Source organism: Lepidothrix coronata, unplaced genomic scaffold (genome assembly GCF_001604755.1).
Source record: "Lepidothrix coronata isolate B3197 unplaced genomic scaffold, Lepidothrix_coronata-1.0 Scaffold62, whole genome shotgun sequence".
Taxonomy (NCBI): Eukaryota; Metazoa; Chordata; class Aves; order Passeriformes; family Pipridae; genus Lepidothrix; species Lepidothrix coronata.
This window is the reverse complement of record NW_016690242.1, coordinates 3,111,695-3,125,809: the sequence shown is the minus strand read 5'-3', so window position 1 is coordinate 3,125,809 and position 14,115 is coordinate 3,111,695. Positions and strand designations below refer to the sequence as shown.

The following is a 14,115-nucleotide window of genomic DNA, read 5'->3' as shown; positions in this document are numbered from 1 at the left end:
CTTCAGGAATCTTCTTTCCAACGCTCACTTCTTGGTTGCTGTCTCCACAGGAGACTGTAAACACTTCTAGTCCCCAAGATCATGTTACTTACACTTACTTTTTTACTTTGCACTGAAAAGCGTTACAACTTTTCAAGTGCTCAGTGAGAGCAGACGTAAGATTTCATTTCAAATGAAACCAGGCACTGACTGTGACAGCTTGCAGAAACGCAAGATGTGGAGGCACACCAGGCACACTGGCAGGTGGAATGAGCAAGGGACCAAATCGAACCTGTCCGGAGCATGCAACTAATCTGTGGATCAAACAGGGTTCCTGAGGAAGTGCCATAGGAGAGCAGGGCTACTGGTCCAGCATGGAGACATGCCAGTGCAGCTGGAAACGGGGCACTCAGCAGCCCTGGAGCTGGTTTTAATAGCAAGAAGTGGCCAGTGAAGCTATTGCACTCAGTAGGCCAGGAAGCTGAGAAGGACATGTACCTTTTTGTAAATATACATATTAGAGGAAACTAAGGAGATACTTTAATTAGAATTTGAAAGAGGTTACTTGCAATTTTTGAGCTCACTCAATCCAACCTCTGATCTGCAATTTTCAGAGACTGAGAACTGCTTTTTCTCATTCCATTCCTGTGAGTAGTGAAAAATTACTCAACAACCATCTAAAAATGTTATGGTGTTTACAAAATGTCCAGCCCACTACTTAGTTCTGCTACCTCATTTTTCTCTGATGAGATAAAATTTCTCTGATGAGAATGGATGAGCTAAATTTTGCCCTTGTAGACTTAATAATGAAATCAAAAAAACAAGACTCAAACCCTTAGGCTACCTGCTGATAGTCCATTCCCATCTCTTCTAAACCCCCACAGATCCATAAGGAGCACTTAAAAGAGCTTATTATTACATACAAGTAAACTCCACATTGTTGCATAAATGACGATTTGCTCAGGTACAGATGGTTCTAACAGTTATTTTTATGCTCTCTGTTATTAAGTTAAAAAAATAAATACTGAGCACCCAGTCAGATCATTGAATCAGTACATGGTACAGCAGATCCCACTGAGGCAGAAGGAAAAAAGACACTTTTCTGCTGAACAGACAAATGTGTAGCTGGATATGTACATTTTTTAAGAACTAATTATGCTTGCAGAATAGATGACAAATACTAACACATTTATAGGTTAGACTAAACAACAGGGAAGGTCAACTGTTTGGCAAGCAAATCTAGACTCCATAACTAAAATTTTTTAAGAAAGTTTCCTAAAAGGGGATCAGAATCTTTATTCCAGGTTCTATATAATGCCAGACAAATTCTTGGCACATCTTATTTTGTATTTTTATGGTTTTTAAGTCAATATAAAATTGTGATGCCTTCATTTTAACAAGGACATTTTGAGTAATTTTTGGCACATTTCCTATCCAAATATGTCTTGAAAAGCTGATTAACTTTCTTCAAAACAATAAAACTTCTTATGAAAAAAATAACTTCAGAGCAAAAATGGATTGAATTAATCTAAGACTGCAAAGCGCACAGAGGGATGAAAGGCTAACAAATGTTAAAATATCACGTGCACTGGGAAGGAAGGTATGCAATAGAATCTAATAATCTCCATGACAATTTTTACATAATCATTATATATTTTTTGCATATAATGACAATCCATTTTTCATATATTTAAGACATGAAATATAATAACAAATTTTTACATAAGATGTCCCTTCTCCCTACAGAACACCTCTCTCTTCAATCATCACGGCTAAAATAAAGTTTCTAGCTCTCTCAAAGCAGTTAAGAAAAATCAGTCCCATTTTTCTGTTCTACAGCCAGGAAAACAAGATTTGCAGAAGTACAATGATTGACCCAGGAATGCCCATCTCTCTTCTTTCATTCCAAAAAGCAAGGCATTTCAAATAGGAGTGCTCTCAGAACATGTGAGCACATTTTTCATTGCAAGGACTGAATTCAACTAATTAGGTCAAACTATTATGCTTAAAGATTATGTCCTACCCACTTGTTTAATACTTTCATTAATCTCTGGAGTAAGAACAAGAACGAACAGTTGTTCTTTAAATACAATTCCAGAAAACACTGTGTGGGCTTGTGCAGTGTGATCGTGAACAAGTCCTCTAGTGTTTAAAGAATTCAGGGCAAATACCAAGAAAAATGCATGTACTCACTCTGCATCAGCCAACAAAACACAGCTGTGTACTGTTAAATACAACCAGTGAAACAGAAGTGGCATGCTCGTAACTGCGTGGGCCAGTGAGAAAGAGTCTGCTCTTATGCAGGAGCATTTAATGTTTTCTTCTCGGGCTCTCATCTGCACTTACACTTGAGGATCCCAAAGTACCTTCATCTGGTCTCCTCTACATCAGCGTTTTGAGGCCATTATATCACACAGGTCTGTAAATAGCTTCAAATCAGTTTGGACAAGCTCAAGTATGGCAATAGCCCGAGTTTATGGAAACATAGTTTATTTAAGTATAGTTTTACTTGTAATGTATTCAAAGGTCCTCTTGCCCATCACTGTATCTGTGGTTTGCACGGCCTTGGCACCCCCACTGGCACGCGTAGAATGGTAACATCTTCCCACCACTTTGAGAAAGTATTAATATGTGTGATGCAAAGTATTAGAAAATTAAGTAAACTGTTCTACTAATATGTCTAAGAGCCTGGAACTTGAAATATGGAGTGAGAAAATTATAATTAAATTATAAAGTAAAAAAACTTCAGGAAATAATGATGAATAACAGTAGGCACACAAAAGCTGAAAAGAGTATCAGCAGAAAAGAGAAAAACTGGTTGCTCATTTACTTTCCATACATTACTCTCACTAGAGAGTAGGAGCAACACATTTATAGACACTAAGATATCTGGTTTGAGTGGAGGGAAGAGGAGAGGACAATTGAAGAAGGACAAAAAGGGGAGTCTCAGTATTCTAAAACTCCTTTGTCGGCCCAGGTTCTGCTACTCAAATATCCTATGAGGTTCTGGCTACTTTCAACCCTTCCATCTTCCTGTATTTGAAAAAAAAAAAGGTTCCTTATTGCCATCACTCAACCCATTACTGTGAGCTTAGATAAATCCATTGTTTCGTATCATTATTTGCATCAGAATTCAGGAAAGCTCAAAAAGAAGCCACATCAGAAGCATAGACTAAAATACAGAAGAAATGTCTCTCAGTACTTCGATATGTGAAGTTAAATGAATTCAATAACCACAATGAACACCACTGATTCAAGCCACACTTAGTAGAGGTGGGTGCTATACAAAGTCTGTAACCACAGTTCGGTAAAACACCAGCTTAAAATATGCCTGCTTCCCCGATACGGCATCTTTCTAAACACATGGCTAAACATATGACACTACTGCACATTGATGAGTTGCTGTGCAATGGTATAGGATAAGCTCCACATGTCCCTTTTCACTGAAATTTAACATTTGCTGTCTGCTTTCCTGATCATCTTTTATTGGAATCTTACAAAAACCAAAATCAACAAACCAACTGATCAGTAAACTAAAGCCAACAAAAAAACACCCACGCCAAACCCCAGCAATCTGCTAGTAATGAATTAACTTGCACTTTGTCTTCCTTGTCAAACTAAGTGCCGAGGCAGAATAACGTCTGTACTAAAAAGTTAATTTATAAATTTATCCACCACCAGTACAACAGTCACCTTAAAGCTGATGCCAAAACAACTCCAAAGAATAGTTCCACTTCTTTTAAGTAGAAATTTTGAGTAGTTCAGAAGTACTGGGATACAAATAGCTATAAATCAACTCTGGTTTTGAAGAGAAAAAACAAGCTCTGAGCAATGAGATGATTAGAAATGTAATTCAATGTGGTATTTCAGGAGTATTTTCTGACCTGTAACGTACCTCTTTGAATTTATGAGCAAGTTTGCTGGTGTCCACATCACTAGGGGAGAACATTTCATCATTTTCAGGGAGATCGAACACTTCAATAGCCATGTCACCTCCTGGAAGGACAGGTCCCATGTCTTCATCTTCTTCATCTGTAGCATATTCCCCTGTCTTAATTTTACAGCATTTAAGAAATTCCAGTTATCCTCTAATTAGGCAGAGACTGTTCAAAGAATAATTAAGCTACTGTGCAAAGCCAGCATTTTGCATACAATAAAGGTTATCTTTTTCTTTGACTATAACCCCAGTACTTATGAATTCTACGAGACAAAATACAACTCCACAGTAGTATTTCGGTACATTAAGAGAGAAAATAGTGTCTTAAGCAATAAGAATTTAGTTCTTAAGCATTACTGGTTCTGTATTTCAATGTTTTCACTTTCCAAGTGAGACCTCTTTTCCATAGGAAGAACCCTCCAAATTTATTTCAGATTTAACAAGAAATCTTTTCCAAACAGAAATAAAAGAATAGGACCAACAGGATCTTGATTGGTCTTTGGTAAAGTCAACTGGAGGAAGTAATTCTCCAGTGATATTCTATGGTGAATTTGAAAATTCATTGGTTTGTTCTTTATAAACAAATTAATGATAGAAAAGTCACACCCTCACAGAAAGACAACAGTAGGAAAAAGAAACTGAGTGTTAGAGACAAGTTCTGAGACTGAAATCAGAGTTCATCCTGAATAAGAAGCTGCTTTGAGCTAGTTTTAAACTGAAAAGGTGGGTTTTTCTTGAGCTGGTAAACCATGAGCTGTGTACAATTTGCAGACAAAACAGAATTTTAAAAAATCATAAGCTGCAATCAGTATCTCAAGAGTAAACAAAATAAAACAAAACAATATTGAAAAGGCTTGCAATATTGAACCCCAAGTTGCCTAGACAACCTCTTGCACGTATTCCTGCGCTCATCTCTCCCCATATCTAAGGCGGGTGGTACCACCTCGCCTCCGTGGGGCTCCCTCTGGAAGCTGGAGCACATCACCTATGGATCACAGTCTGCTGGCTGTGCAAATGACTATGCAAACACGTTATAAAGCACACACTTCCCCCAGGGCCACATCTGGATTTATAAAGCTTGGGACTCAATAAATACATGGAAAAGGAGTTGTGGGGGAAGGGGTGCAGTCTTTCTTACGTTTATACAGTAACACCACCAAAATTTTGACAGAACTACTCAAGTTTTTGTTCATGAGCTTTCAGTTCCTTATATGAAAAAACATAATATTATTATCAGAAATATATTCCCTGCAGTGCTAAAATTGTCTATTATTGTCATTTTTTTTGACAAAAGGACTTCTCAAAACAACAGGTAAGAATTCAACTGTTTGAAAAACAGTTCAAATCCCAGATCCTACCTTAGTTTAGTTTCCCAGTTTTGTTAAGGCTTATGTGAATCTCTCTCAACTAAAAAGCAGTGCATGGAAGCATGTTAAATCCAGGTGCACAAGTACACACAGACAGAAAAGATACATGTATGCATCCAACAACAAGGTGATATACCCACAATAAAATATTACCATTTCTTTGAGAAGGAGCAGGAAGAATCATAGAATAGTTTGAGTTAGGATGGACCTCTAAAGATCATGAAAAATCTATATTCCTTTTTTTTTAAAAACCATTAAAGTTTTTAAAAAATAAAGTAAGTCAGAACACATAGAAGGCATAACATTATTCAGTAACATTTTCTGACAGTAAAAGAACTACCAAAAAGAAGGTAAGTCACCAACAGGCACAACCCATCCATATTTAAACATCACTGTAAAGTAAGGCACTTTTCAGGTGAACTATCTCAACTTCTGTAAATAGTAACATATTCTCCAATGAAACAAACAGTATCCACTTATTTTATATACTTGATATGTACTAAGAATACATGACTAAGAATCACAGTAGTCTTCAACAAAAAAGGTTAACAGCTGGTTTTGCTTCTTAAAACAGAAGCAAAAAACAACATAATCCATCTCACTGGAGTTTTCAGGCATGTAAGGATTACAACTAAACAAAAAAACACCTGAAATTAAATTTAGCATTCTGTATGTCTAGATATCATACACACACACAAAAATCTTCTGTCACACTACAGCTGTAGTAACTTCTGTTTCTATTTTATTCCCTGTGGCTATTTGCAGTTCCTTCTAAACAGAAAATTTGACTACTAACTCCCCTGGCTTTTTTCAGGAGCATAACACTACCTTTACATACTGTCAGGGCAACCAGAAGCAGAACAACTAACTCTTAGAATCGCAGTGAAAATTCAGTGAAATGAATTATTGTGTGGACAAAATATTAACAGTCCATGGACTATTGATTCTGCAGTTATTATCCCTAAAAAAATCTCTAAGGTAATACACAACTATAGTTTCTAAGTTCAAAAAAACATCTTGGCAGGTCCATTAGCAGTTGCAAGGAAATCTCTGAAGCATGCAAAGAGGAGGCAGAAACAGGATTGTTAACCAGCAAACTCATGCCCTGTTTACGTAAAAGAACCCAGATCTAGCTCAGCTACATGTGTATTTTAAAGGAATTATTATTTTAATGCAAAATCCAAATCACATTTATCAATTTTGGCAAAATAATAAAACAAATGAAATTAGTTAAAACCAATTTCTCCAAAGACTTAAACTAAAAAGAATTACTGAATACAAAAAGAAAAATGAACACACATGAAGGACTAAATTATGGGGAAAAAATTCAAGAGCAGGCAATATTCTACTGGCCTCAGGAGCCTGAGTGTTTGAAGAGGAACATCAGGCAGTTAAAAATGAACACAAAGGAAAATCTTGCTTCAAATTGCACATAATGAGTGTCAATGAGCACAGTCATTTTTGCTTCAATTAATGAAAAAAGTACTTGTCAAAGCAAAGCACCACTCAGGTAAACACGACAACAGGATGACAGGAACACATTACAGAACACAGAAATAAATGAGACTTTTGTTTTCATCTTCAAAAGGAAGGGACTTCATCTTACAGTCACATGAAAAACAAATTACAGGTTCAAAAGAACCAATGTGTACATTAAGAAAATATACATCGTGAATTACATGGAACATACTTTCCCCCCAAAAAATTATCTCTGCTGACTTTTGTTTCATGTAAAACTACCAGAAGGTTGTTCAGACAGTGCCAGTAAGCTGGAATGGGAAATTCAGTATTTTACAAGAAGCAGCAAGGCACAGAAAAAATTTTTATTACTTCAAAATAACAAAGTCCTGTAAGAGAACAGTTGTTATTGTAACTCCCTGAGGTTTCCTGCAATACATTTTGTTTTCTTAGCTGACAACAATAATATTATTTTTTTATTCAATAGTCAATGAAAACTTACATGGTCTTGAAGGAAAATCTCGGACTCTTCATTCTGTGTTGCTGAGCAAAATTCATCCATGCAAAAGCCCTATTTCTCATTTCAGTAGCACCTAGGGCTTAAGCTTATACCATCCAAAGCAATAGGTTCTGATACTAGCCATTCCATTTTGCTATATGCTATCACAGTTAATAGCATGAAATTATCAATATGAGTTGCAATTTTCCACTTGTACATGGAAAATGTGTTGCTTGCATTGTTTAACTGCCTTGTAAATTCCTGAAATGGGCCTAACACTCTCAAGCAGAAAGAAGGAGCAGCAGCACCAGCCAGGATAATGCAGACAGACCTTCCCCAAATCACCATAACAAAGGCTGCATCAAGCTACATCTTTGTTCCTGCTGAAACTCTCCCACAATCAGGGAACTATAAAAATAACTCAAGCCCATCTTTTCATTTGATTTTTTTTTGATGGCTCATACTTAATGCTTCCAAAAGAGTGAAGAAAAATATAATGGTATAGTTTAATCATTGCTTTTAGGGGAATGTGTCATATTAATGATGTTGGAAAAAACATACTCTCTGAAAGATCTGGTTTAGCAAATGTATTCTTTGGGTGTTAAACATTCAAGTACACTGCGACATTTTTCTTTTTGCATGTGTCAAGATTTGCTTCAATGATTCCAATGTTGCTTTGCTCTCAGAATGTCCTGATGAATGAAAATTTAAAAAGAAAAAAATATTCATATGACTATTAATGATATTAAGATATATTAAAACACCACTTGCATTAAACTACTTGTCCGTGGCCAGTGAACAGAATTCTGCAATATCTTATTAATTTCACATTCTGCATCACCATATGCAGCCTTCAGGGGAACAGGTCATCTGCTCTATGGAATTTTGTCACTCACTGCAGAACATGAAGAAGATAATGCCAAGTTCAAATTAAAATTCCAAGAAATGTCAGAATTTGACTCATGTGCACAGAACACTGTTAACACAAGGAATTCAAAAGGGTTTAGTCAAGGATACAGATTCAGGTCATACTTAGCACACTAAGTAGGAAATACAAAGACAGTGCCTACTTCAAAGCCTTTGAGCTTTACTTTCTGACAGGATACAACAAATCAAAAGGATATGGGACTTTAGGAAGCTAGACAAACTAGTGATGAGTAAACTCTGCAACAAGCTATCTAGAGGCAACATACTCTCCCAGCTTTATAGTAGTCAGCACAGACTCATCAAGAAATGCCAATGCTGCCTACCATACATCATAGTCGAGAAATAACTGGTACTACTGGTTCGTGGGAGCTTAACAACAAATTGTAAGCTACTGCACATTTATCCTGCTAGTCTTGGCACAGATCCCATTGTGAGCATCACTTTTCTTTTAGTGTTCATCAGTTCTGCACAAGGTTTTTGAGTTTCCATGCAAAAACTTTAATGAAGGAGCATCTGAAAGCATCCTACAATCCTGTGACAACCTGCAGCCCATGGTAGCAGCAGGTTCTCAAATGCAGGAATGCAGGGCATTTATACAGTAAGTTATGTTTTCTTCAGTCTTATTTATATAGTAAATGATATATATTTTAGAAACATTATGTCTATTAGTGTCAATCTTTGCCAAAAAATGGCTGTCATGTAACACTTCTGCAAGGCAATGGAATGAGAAGTTACAGCAGGCTAACATGTGTCTCTAAATTTAGTATCTAACTCAAGTCCAGTGTCGACTGGCTGGCAGAAATCAAAACTATCTCAAAATGTTGCTTTTTTAGGGAACTTGGATTCTTCTAAAATACCTAGATGCTCCTTGGGCTATGAAGACTGTCAGCAGTTTCAATACAGAGGAAATTCAGCCAGCTGGTGGCACAGCAAGATAAAACACCAGAACTTGTACATGCCTGACACATACTCTCTTCCTGTGATTTGACCAGCTCTAGCAAACACAGTCATGTGCAGTGACTCCAGGACTCAAAACACTGATCACTTATTTCCTGCTCCGGAAAACAGATAGGTCACTGCTGTCCTTGTAGTAAAGTCTCTGAGCCTCAGCATTTGGCAGTCTCAAAGGAGGGTTGAATAAAACTAATTTTCTTGTTTATTTATGCAGCACTGTACCTGGAGATCCACTTACCATATTTTAAGGACTGTATGAAAATTAATAGGATGGTTTGACAGCTCTAAGACTGAGCAAATCCTGTATAATTCCATGCCACCTCAATGCAAAACCTCTTACACTGGCAGTCCAAATACTCCTGAACTCCATGCAGTCAGAATCACAATTTGATGAAATGGACTCAAAAGGGTAGGGGTTTTTGTACATTTGTAAACATTCATTCAGACAGTGTAAACTGAAATTTTCTTGCCCAAAAGAAGCCCTTCTTACCAGAGACAAAGAATGCAGGGCTGGCAGTGGTGTTGCATAGAGCAACATAAACCCAGCCATATTTGTCCTCAGAGAGCAAGGTAAGCTCAAAGTAGTAATACTCATATTTGACAGTAAATGGAGCAGAAGTCCTTGTGGTGACCAAAAATGTCTTTGAACTGTGGCTAATGTGCATTAGATCATAGCTAACTTCATGTCAGTTGTGTGGGAATGGTACAAGTTGCATGAGTTTACTTGGATGGCATAGTCAGGTGATCAAAAAAATAATAATATTCAGTATTACTGCAGGTTTCCAATATAATCTATTTCTGGTAAGTCTCTTAATTAAAAAAGGAAACACACTGCATTGCATACTTTAGTAACTAAACCCCAGCAGCTATTCTGATAATGTTTACCACCGCCTCCCAAATATATATTCTCAAATATATATATGGCATCTAGTAGGAAAAGGGTACAACCTTCAATGATCCCAATGCAGTTTTTAAGAACTCAAGTACTTGATTTGTTCTCAGACTTAATTCCTTCTTCCAAAAGTAATCATTGATGAGATCATTTGGATCTCCCCTGCTAGATGTCTTTTCCTTTCTTTTTCCTCCTTCCTCATATACTGCACAAAAGTCACCTTTGCACTGCAAACACTAACGCCCAAAAAGCACATGTCATGGTCACGGAGATGGTCATCATCCTCAGTGTAGTTCTACAATAAGAGAAGATACCTTTAACTCTCTTCATTAGAGAAAAATCAGGGAAAAACTCTCTATGATGCAAAGACTCTACCAGTAGAAAACACTTTGTGCATCTAGTATTTTTGTGTTAAAAATGTATGCAGTGAACAGGACTTAAGAGTTCGTAACCACTGAATTGAAGGACAACAAGACACATCACGAAAGGTACCTGAGACCTACTAATGCCTACTCATCCTTGTCCTCTTTCACTATCGTACTGAGAAACACTTGCATGGTCATCAGTATGACAGTGTTACCATAAGCATCCTCACAGCAACAATCCCTATTGAATGCTGAAGTACTTCCAGGATCAGTATTGATCTATATGGTTTTAACAACAGGTTTTTTTTCCTGATCTTGAGTAACACCACCTGTATGGTGCATGAAGGTAAGAAACACAAACCTTTCAGCTTTTTTACAGGTGGATGCATCCTATAGATAAAAGGTGTGACACATCAATTATTCACACAGGTCTGCCTTCAGCCCCACACCCGCAAACCAAGAAAGATCTGATCATCAGGCACTTGGGACACACCTCCCTTGCCAATATGAAAGCTATCAGACTATGTTCACAGTAAGATGGTATCACAGGTCTTTGACCCCTGACATCTCCAGCACGCTGTGACGAGTTATGGTAAGTCTTACTCCAAAGGCTAGTTGTCTCCATTTTGGTTTTGAGGAGATAACAGAGCTCCTTCAAGAAACTTATCTTGAATTTAATTCTAGACTAAATAGAAGTTAGAAGACTTGCATGTTTCTGTAGTTTGAGGAGCGAACAGAGAGGATATGGATTTTCCAGCCATTGTGGCCTCACACAGGCACACATACATATGCATGTATATTGACGAGTACTATTTTATTTAGAAGAGTTAAATATGTCCCTGTGACATGATTAATTTTAAAACATACTAAAATATTTTTAATATCAGTGGAAATTAAAGTAAGTGAAAGCATTACTGGGGCTAGACAAGATTTTTACTTAGTCTGTTGGGACACTTCTGATTGTTCTGACCTATTGCTAGTTTAACAGCATGTTTCAAAATCCAAGTGTATCCTAATTTTATATCAAGAGTATTTCTTTTCTAAAAAGAAAAACTAAACTGAAATAAATGCATAGCATGCATTTCCCCTTCTCTATGGTTTCCTTACACAAATATAATAAAAAATCTGGCCCAGGACAAAAACACACTAATACGTGGAATATGACATTTCAAATAATATTATTCAAGATGATATGAAATGATGGCAGTATGCTTAGGCTATATGGAAGCAGTTTGTTGCAACAACTGCCTTTTACCTTAACCTAACAGCTAATTTAGGAAGTAACACAGACAGTAGTCTCTGAAAAAGCTCTCTCACTAATCTTTCCAAGTATCTTGGTATTTAGGCATATTAGGAATTTTAAGAGAATGCAAAGAAACTATGGAAAATCTACTGCATGAAGTTGTTAGTTTCAAAACCACTGTACTGGGACATCAGGCACTAATTGTGAACATGAATCTAGACTTCAGACAAGCTAGATTAATTCTCTATCCTGTGGAATATCTGTTCACACAGAAACAAAAAACAGTGTGTGGAAGGAGGGGTCTTAGCCAGAATTTTCAGAAAACGTTCTGAATTAAGAACATCAACTCTTCCAGAAAAAAAAAAAAAAAGGTCTAAAACTTCCTCAACCCCTCTAAAAGCCAGAAGGCAACTTCTACCAGTTTTCACAAAAATCTAATGTTTGAGTGCACAACTAAACAAACTTTATTCCCTTATTTCAGAAAGGTATATGCTTTCAGACGAAGAGCAGTGATTAGAGAAGCATCAACCAATTTGTTATATGCTCTTCTGGAACAAAACATTAAATCCATGATGAAAAGCTTTCCTGTAACTTTGTTCTTCAAATAAGATTCATCATCAATCTGTGAAAATCAGCAGCAAAGGTAATGGAGAGGTCCAGAAGCCGACCTCTAAGCGATAATTAAAAAGAAGGAATCAGGAATAGAAAATGGAACATCAAAAAACACCAAATAGTGAAACGCTAGTCATTCTGTTACCTCATCATCATCTGCATCATACTGTGCATAATGCTGCTCCAGCAGCTCTCTCTGGCGGCGTTCTTGTTCTAGAGTTTGGCTAATCAGCTGCGCAACCTCACTCACTTGTCCCGGTTTTTCTCGTCCAATTACAAACCTATACAAAAAATTAGTGAAAAAATATTACTCCTATTGTTTACCAAAGTTCTACCATTTTAGCTGTGTCTAGTACAGAGGGTAGCCTTTTTCTCCGAAGATATGTAGCTGTGATTGTTTCAAATATGTTCTATGGATGACATTTGTCAGAAGGGCACTGTGTGCAGGACTAGGAGTGATCAGACCATGACGGGTCTGGTCACATGACAGAAAGGGGAAAACAGAAGCGACCACTAAAGCCTTCACTCCAAACTTCAGTAGTTACAGACACAGACCTAGAGCAGAACAATTTTTTTTTAAAAGTATCATCACTTCCATTCCCTTTAGAGCCATGTGTTTCCCAGAAGGCTGCATTAGACCAGACTCTTACAGATATGCAGTAACAGCACAAGGCACACTTCTGGCAGCTTATAGTGAAAGGTGTGTACACCAGAGTAACTTTTCCACCTTGACTTAGAATTTATCTTCTGTTTCTGAGCTTTTATATTTGTCTTCCTCCTGTCTATAAAAGAGAACCTATTTTCACATTTTTAAATCTGACAGATGCTACTTCCATAATTTTAAGCCGCATTTAAATTTTTCTTTTATTTCATGAACTTCTGTTGCTAAGGAATGTTTTTCTCCACTGTTAGCTACTGCTGAACATTGGGAGCACATTTCTTCGGCCTAACAAAAGACAAGGGAAGTGCCTCTTTCTTGGTTGAGACTTACAAAACTGCTTCCTAATCCTGCTTTCTGCAACTGGAACTCAGAATTGGTTTGGACTGTAACTTTTTTTCTCAGCACAGTGGCATAACCATAATTAGATATATTGCTATCTATAGAACTAATGATAAACACCCATTACACAGGACCAACACACTGTAAACAACTGAATAAAAGCACACTTTAAAGATGTCAAGCTGAAGGAATATTTTCTTAGCAGGTTAGAAAGACAACTGGGTAATTACATATGAAAGAAGTATTATGTGGAGCTGAAAAGCACAATAAGGTGACACTGAGATACTGCATATGGTAAATTACTTGTTTCCACAACATTTGGCTCAAGTGATTAATTTATTATTTGAAAGAGAGGCCGAAATGTGCATTATATCCCATGTATGAAAATTCTTTTCATTAGTACTGCCTATCACTGTTAAAAGCCCTTGGGATTTGTCATCCAACTTCTCATGAATGGATGACCCTGGGTCCATTTCCTAAGCCAAACAGTTTTTCAGACTCTATGAAGTCAGGCATACAGAAAGGACTACAATTTGGAGATTATTTCAACATCATCAAAACATCCAAGTCAGTACTTTCTTCCAAAAGGATAAGAAAGGTGAGAATGAGTGACTACCTTTGAAATAATGACACAAGGTACTCTGAAAATAATTGTCAAGAAAGTGCGTTAGCTTAAAAACATTAATAGAAAATACAGCAGAAACTGGAACAAAATCAAGACAATAACATCAGCATTTTAATCCTTATCAAAACAGATCACAGTTTGGCACTCATATCCCACTATTACAAAATATGACGTTAGTTCTCAGTAATGATTAAGATGTTGGGCTGAAAGAAAAAGAATGTTTCTTCATGGCCCTTACACTTCATCTGTTCTGCATA

General features: G+C 36.9%; 1 protein-coding gene across 5 annotated transcripts in view; it reads right to left on the bottom strand.

Annotated features, from left to right (window-relative positions):
- PPP1R9A (protein phosphatase 1 regulatory subunit 9A) overlaps window positions 1-14,115 on the bottom strand; it is a 137,899-nt gene that overhangs the window by 31,631 nt on the left and 92,153 nt on the right. For all 5 annotated transcript variants that reach the window (XM_017817700.1, XM_017817701.1, XM_017817703.1 and 2 more), the window contains exons 6-7: window positions 12,379-12,514; window positions 3,875-4,030 (exon numbers count right to left, since the gene is read on the bottom strand). In XM_017817700.1, the coding sequence (XP_017673189.1) occupies window positions 3,875-4,030; window positions 12,379-12,514 (292 nt within the window). The remainder of the gene's footprint in view (window positions 1-3,874; window positions 4,031-12,378; window positions 12,515-14,115) is intronic.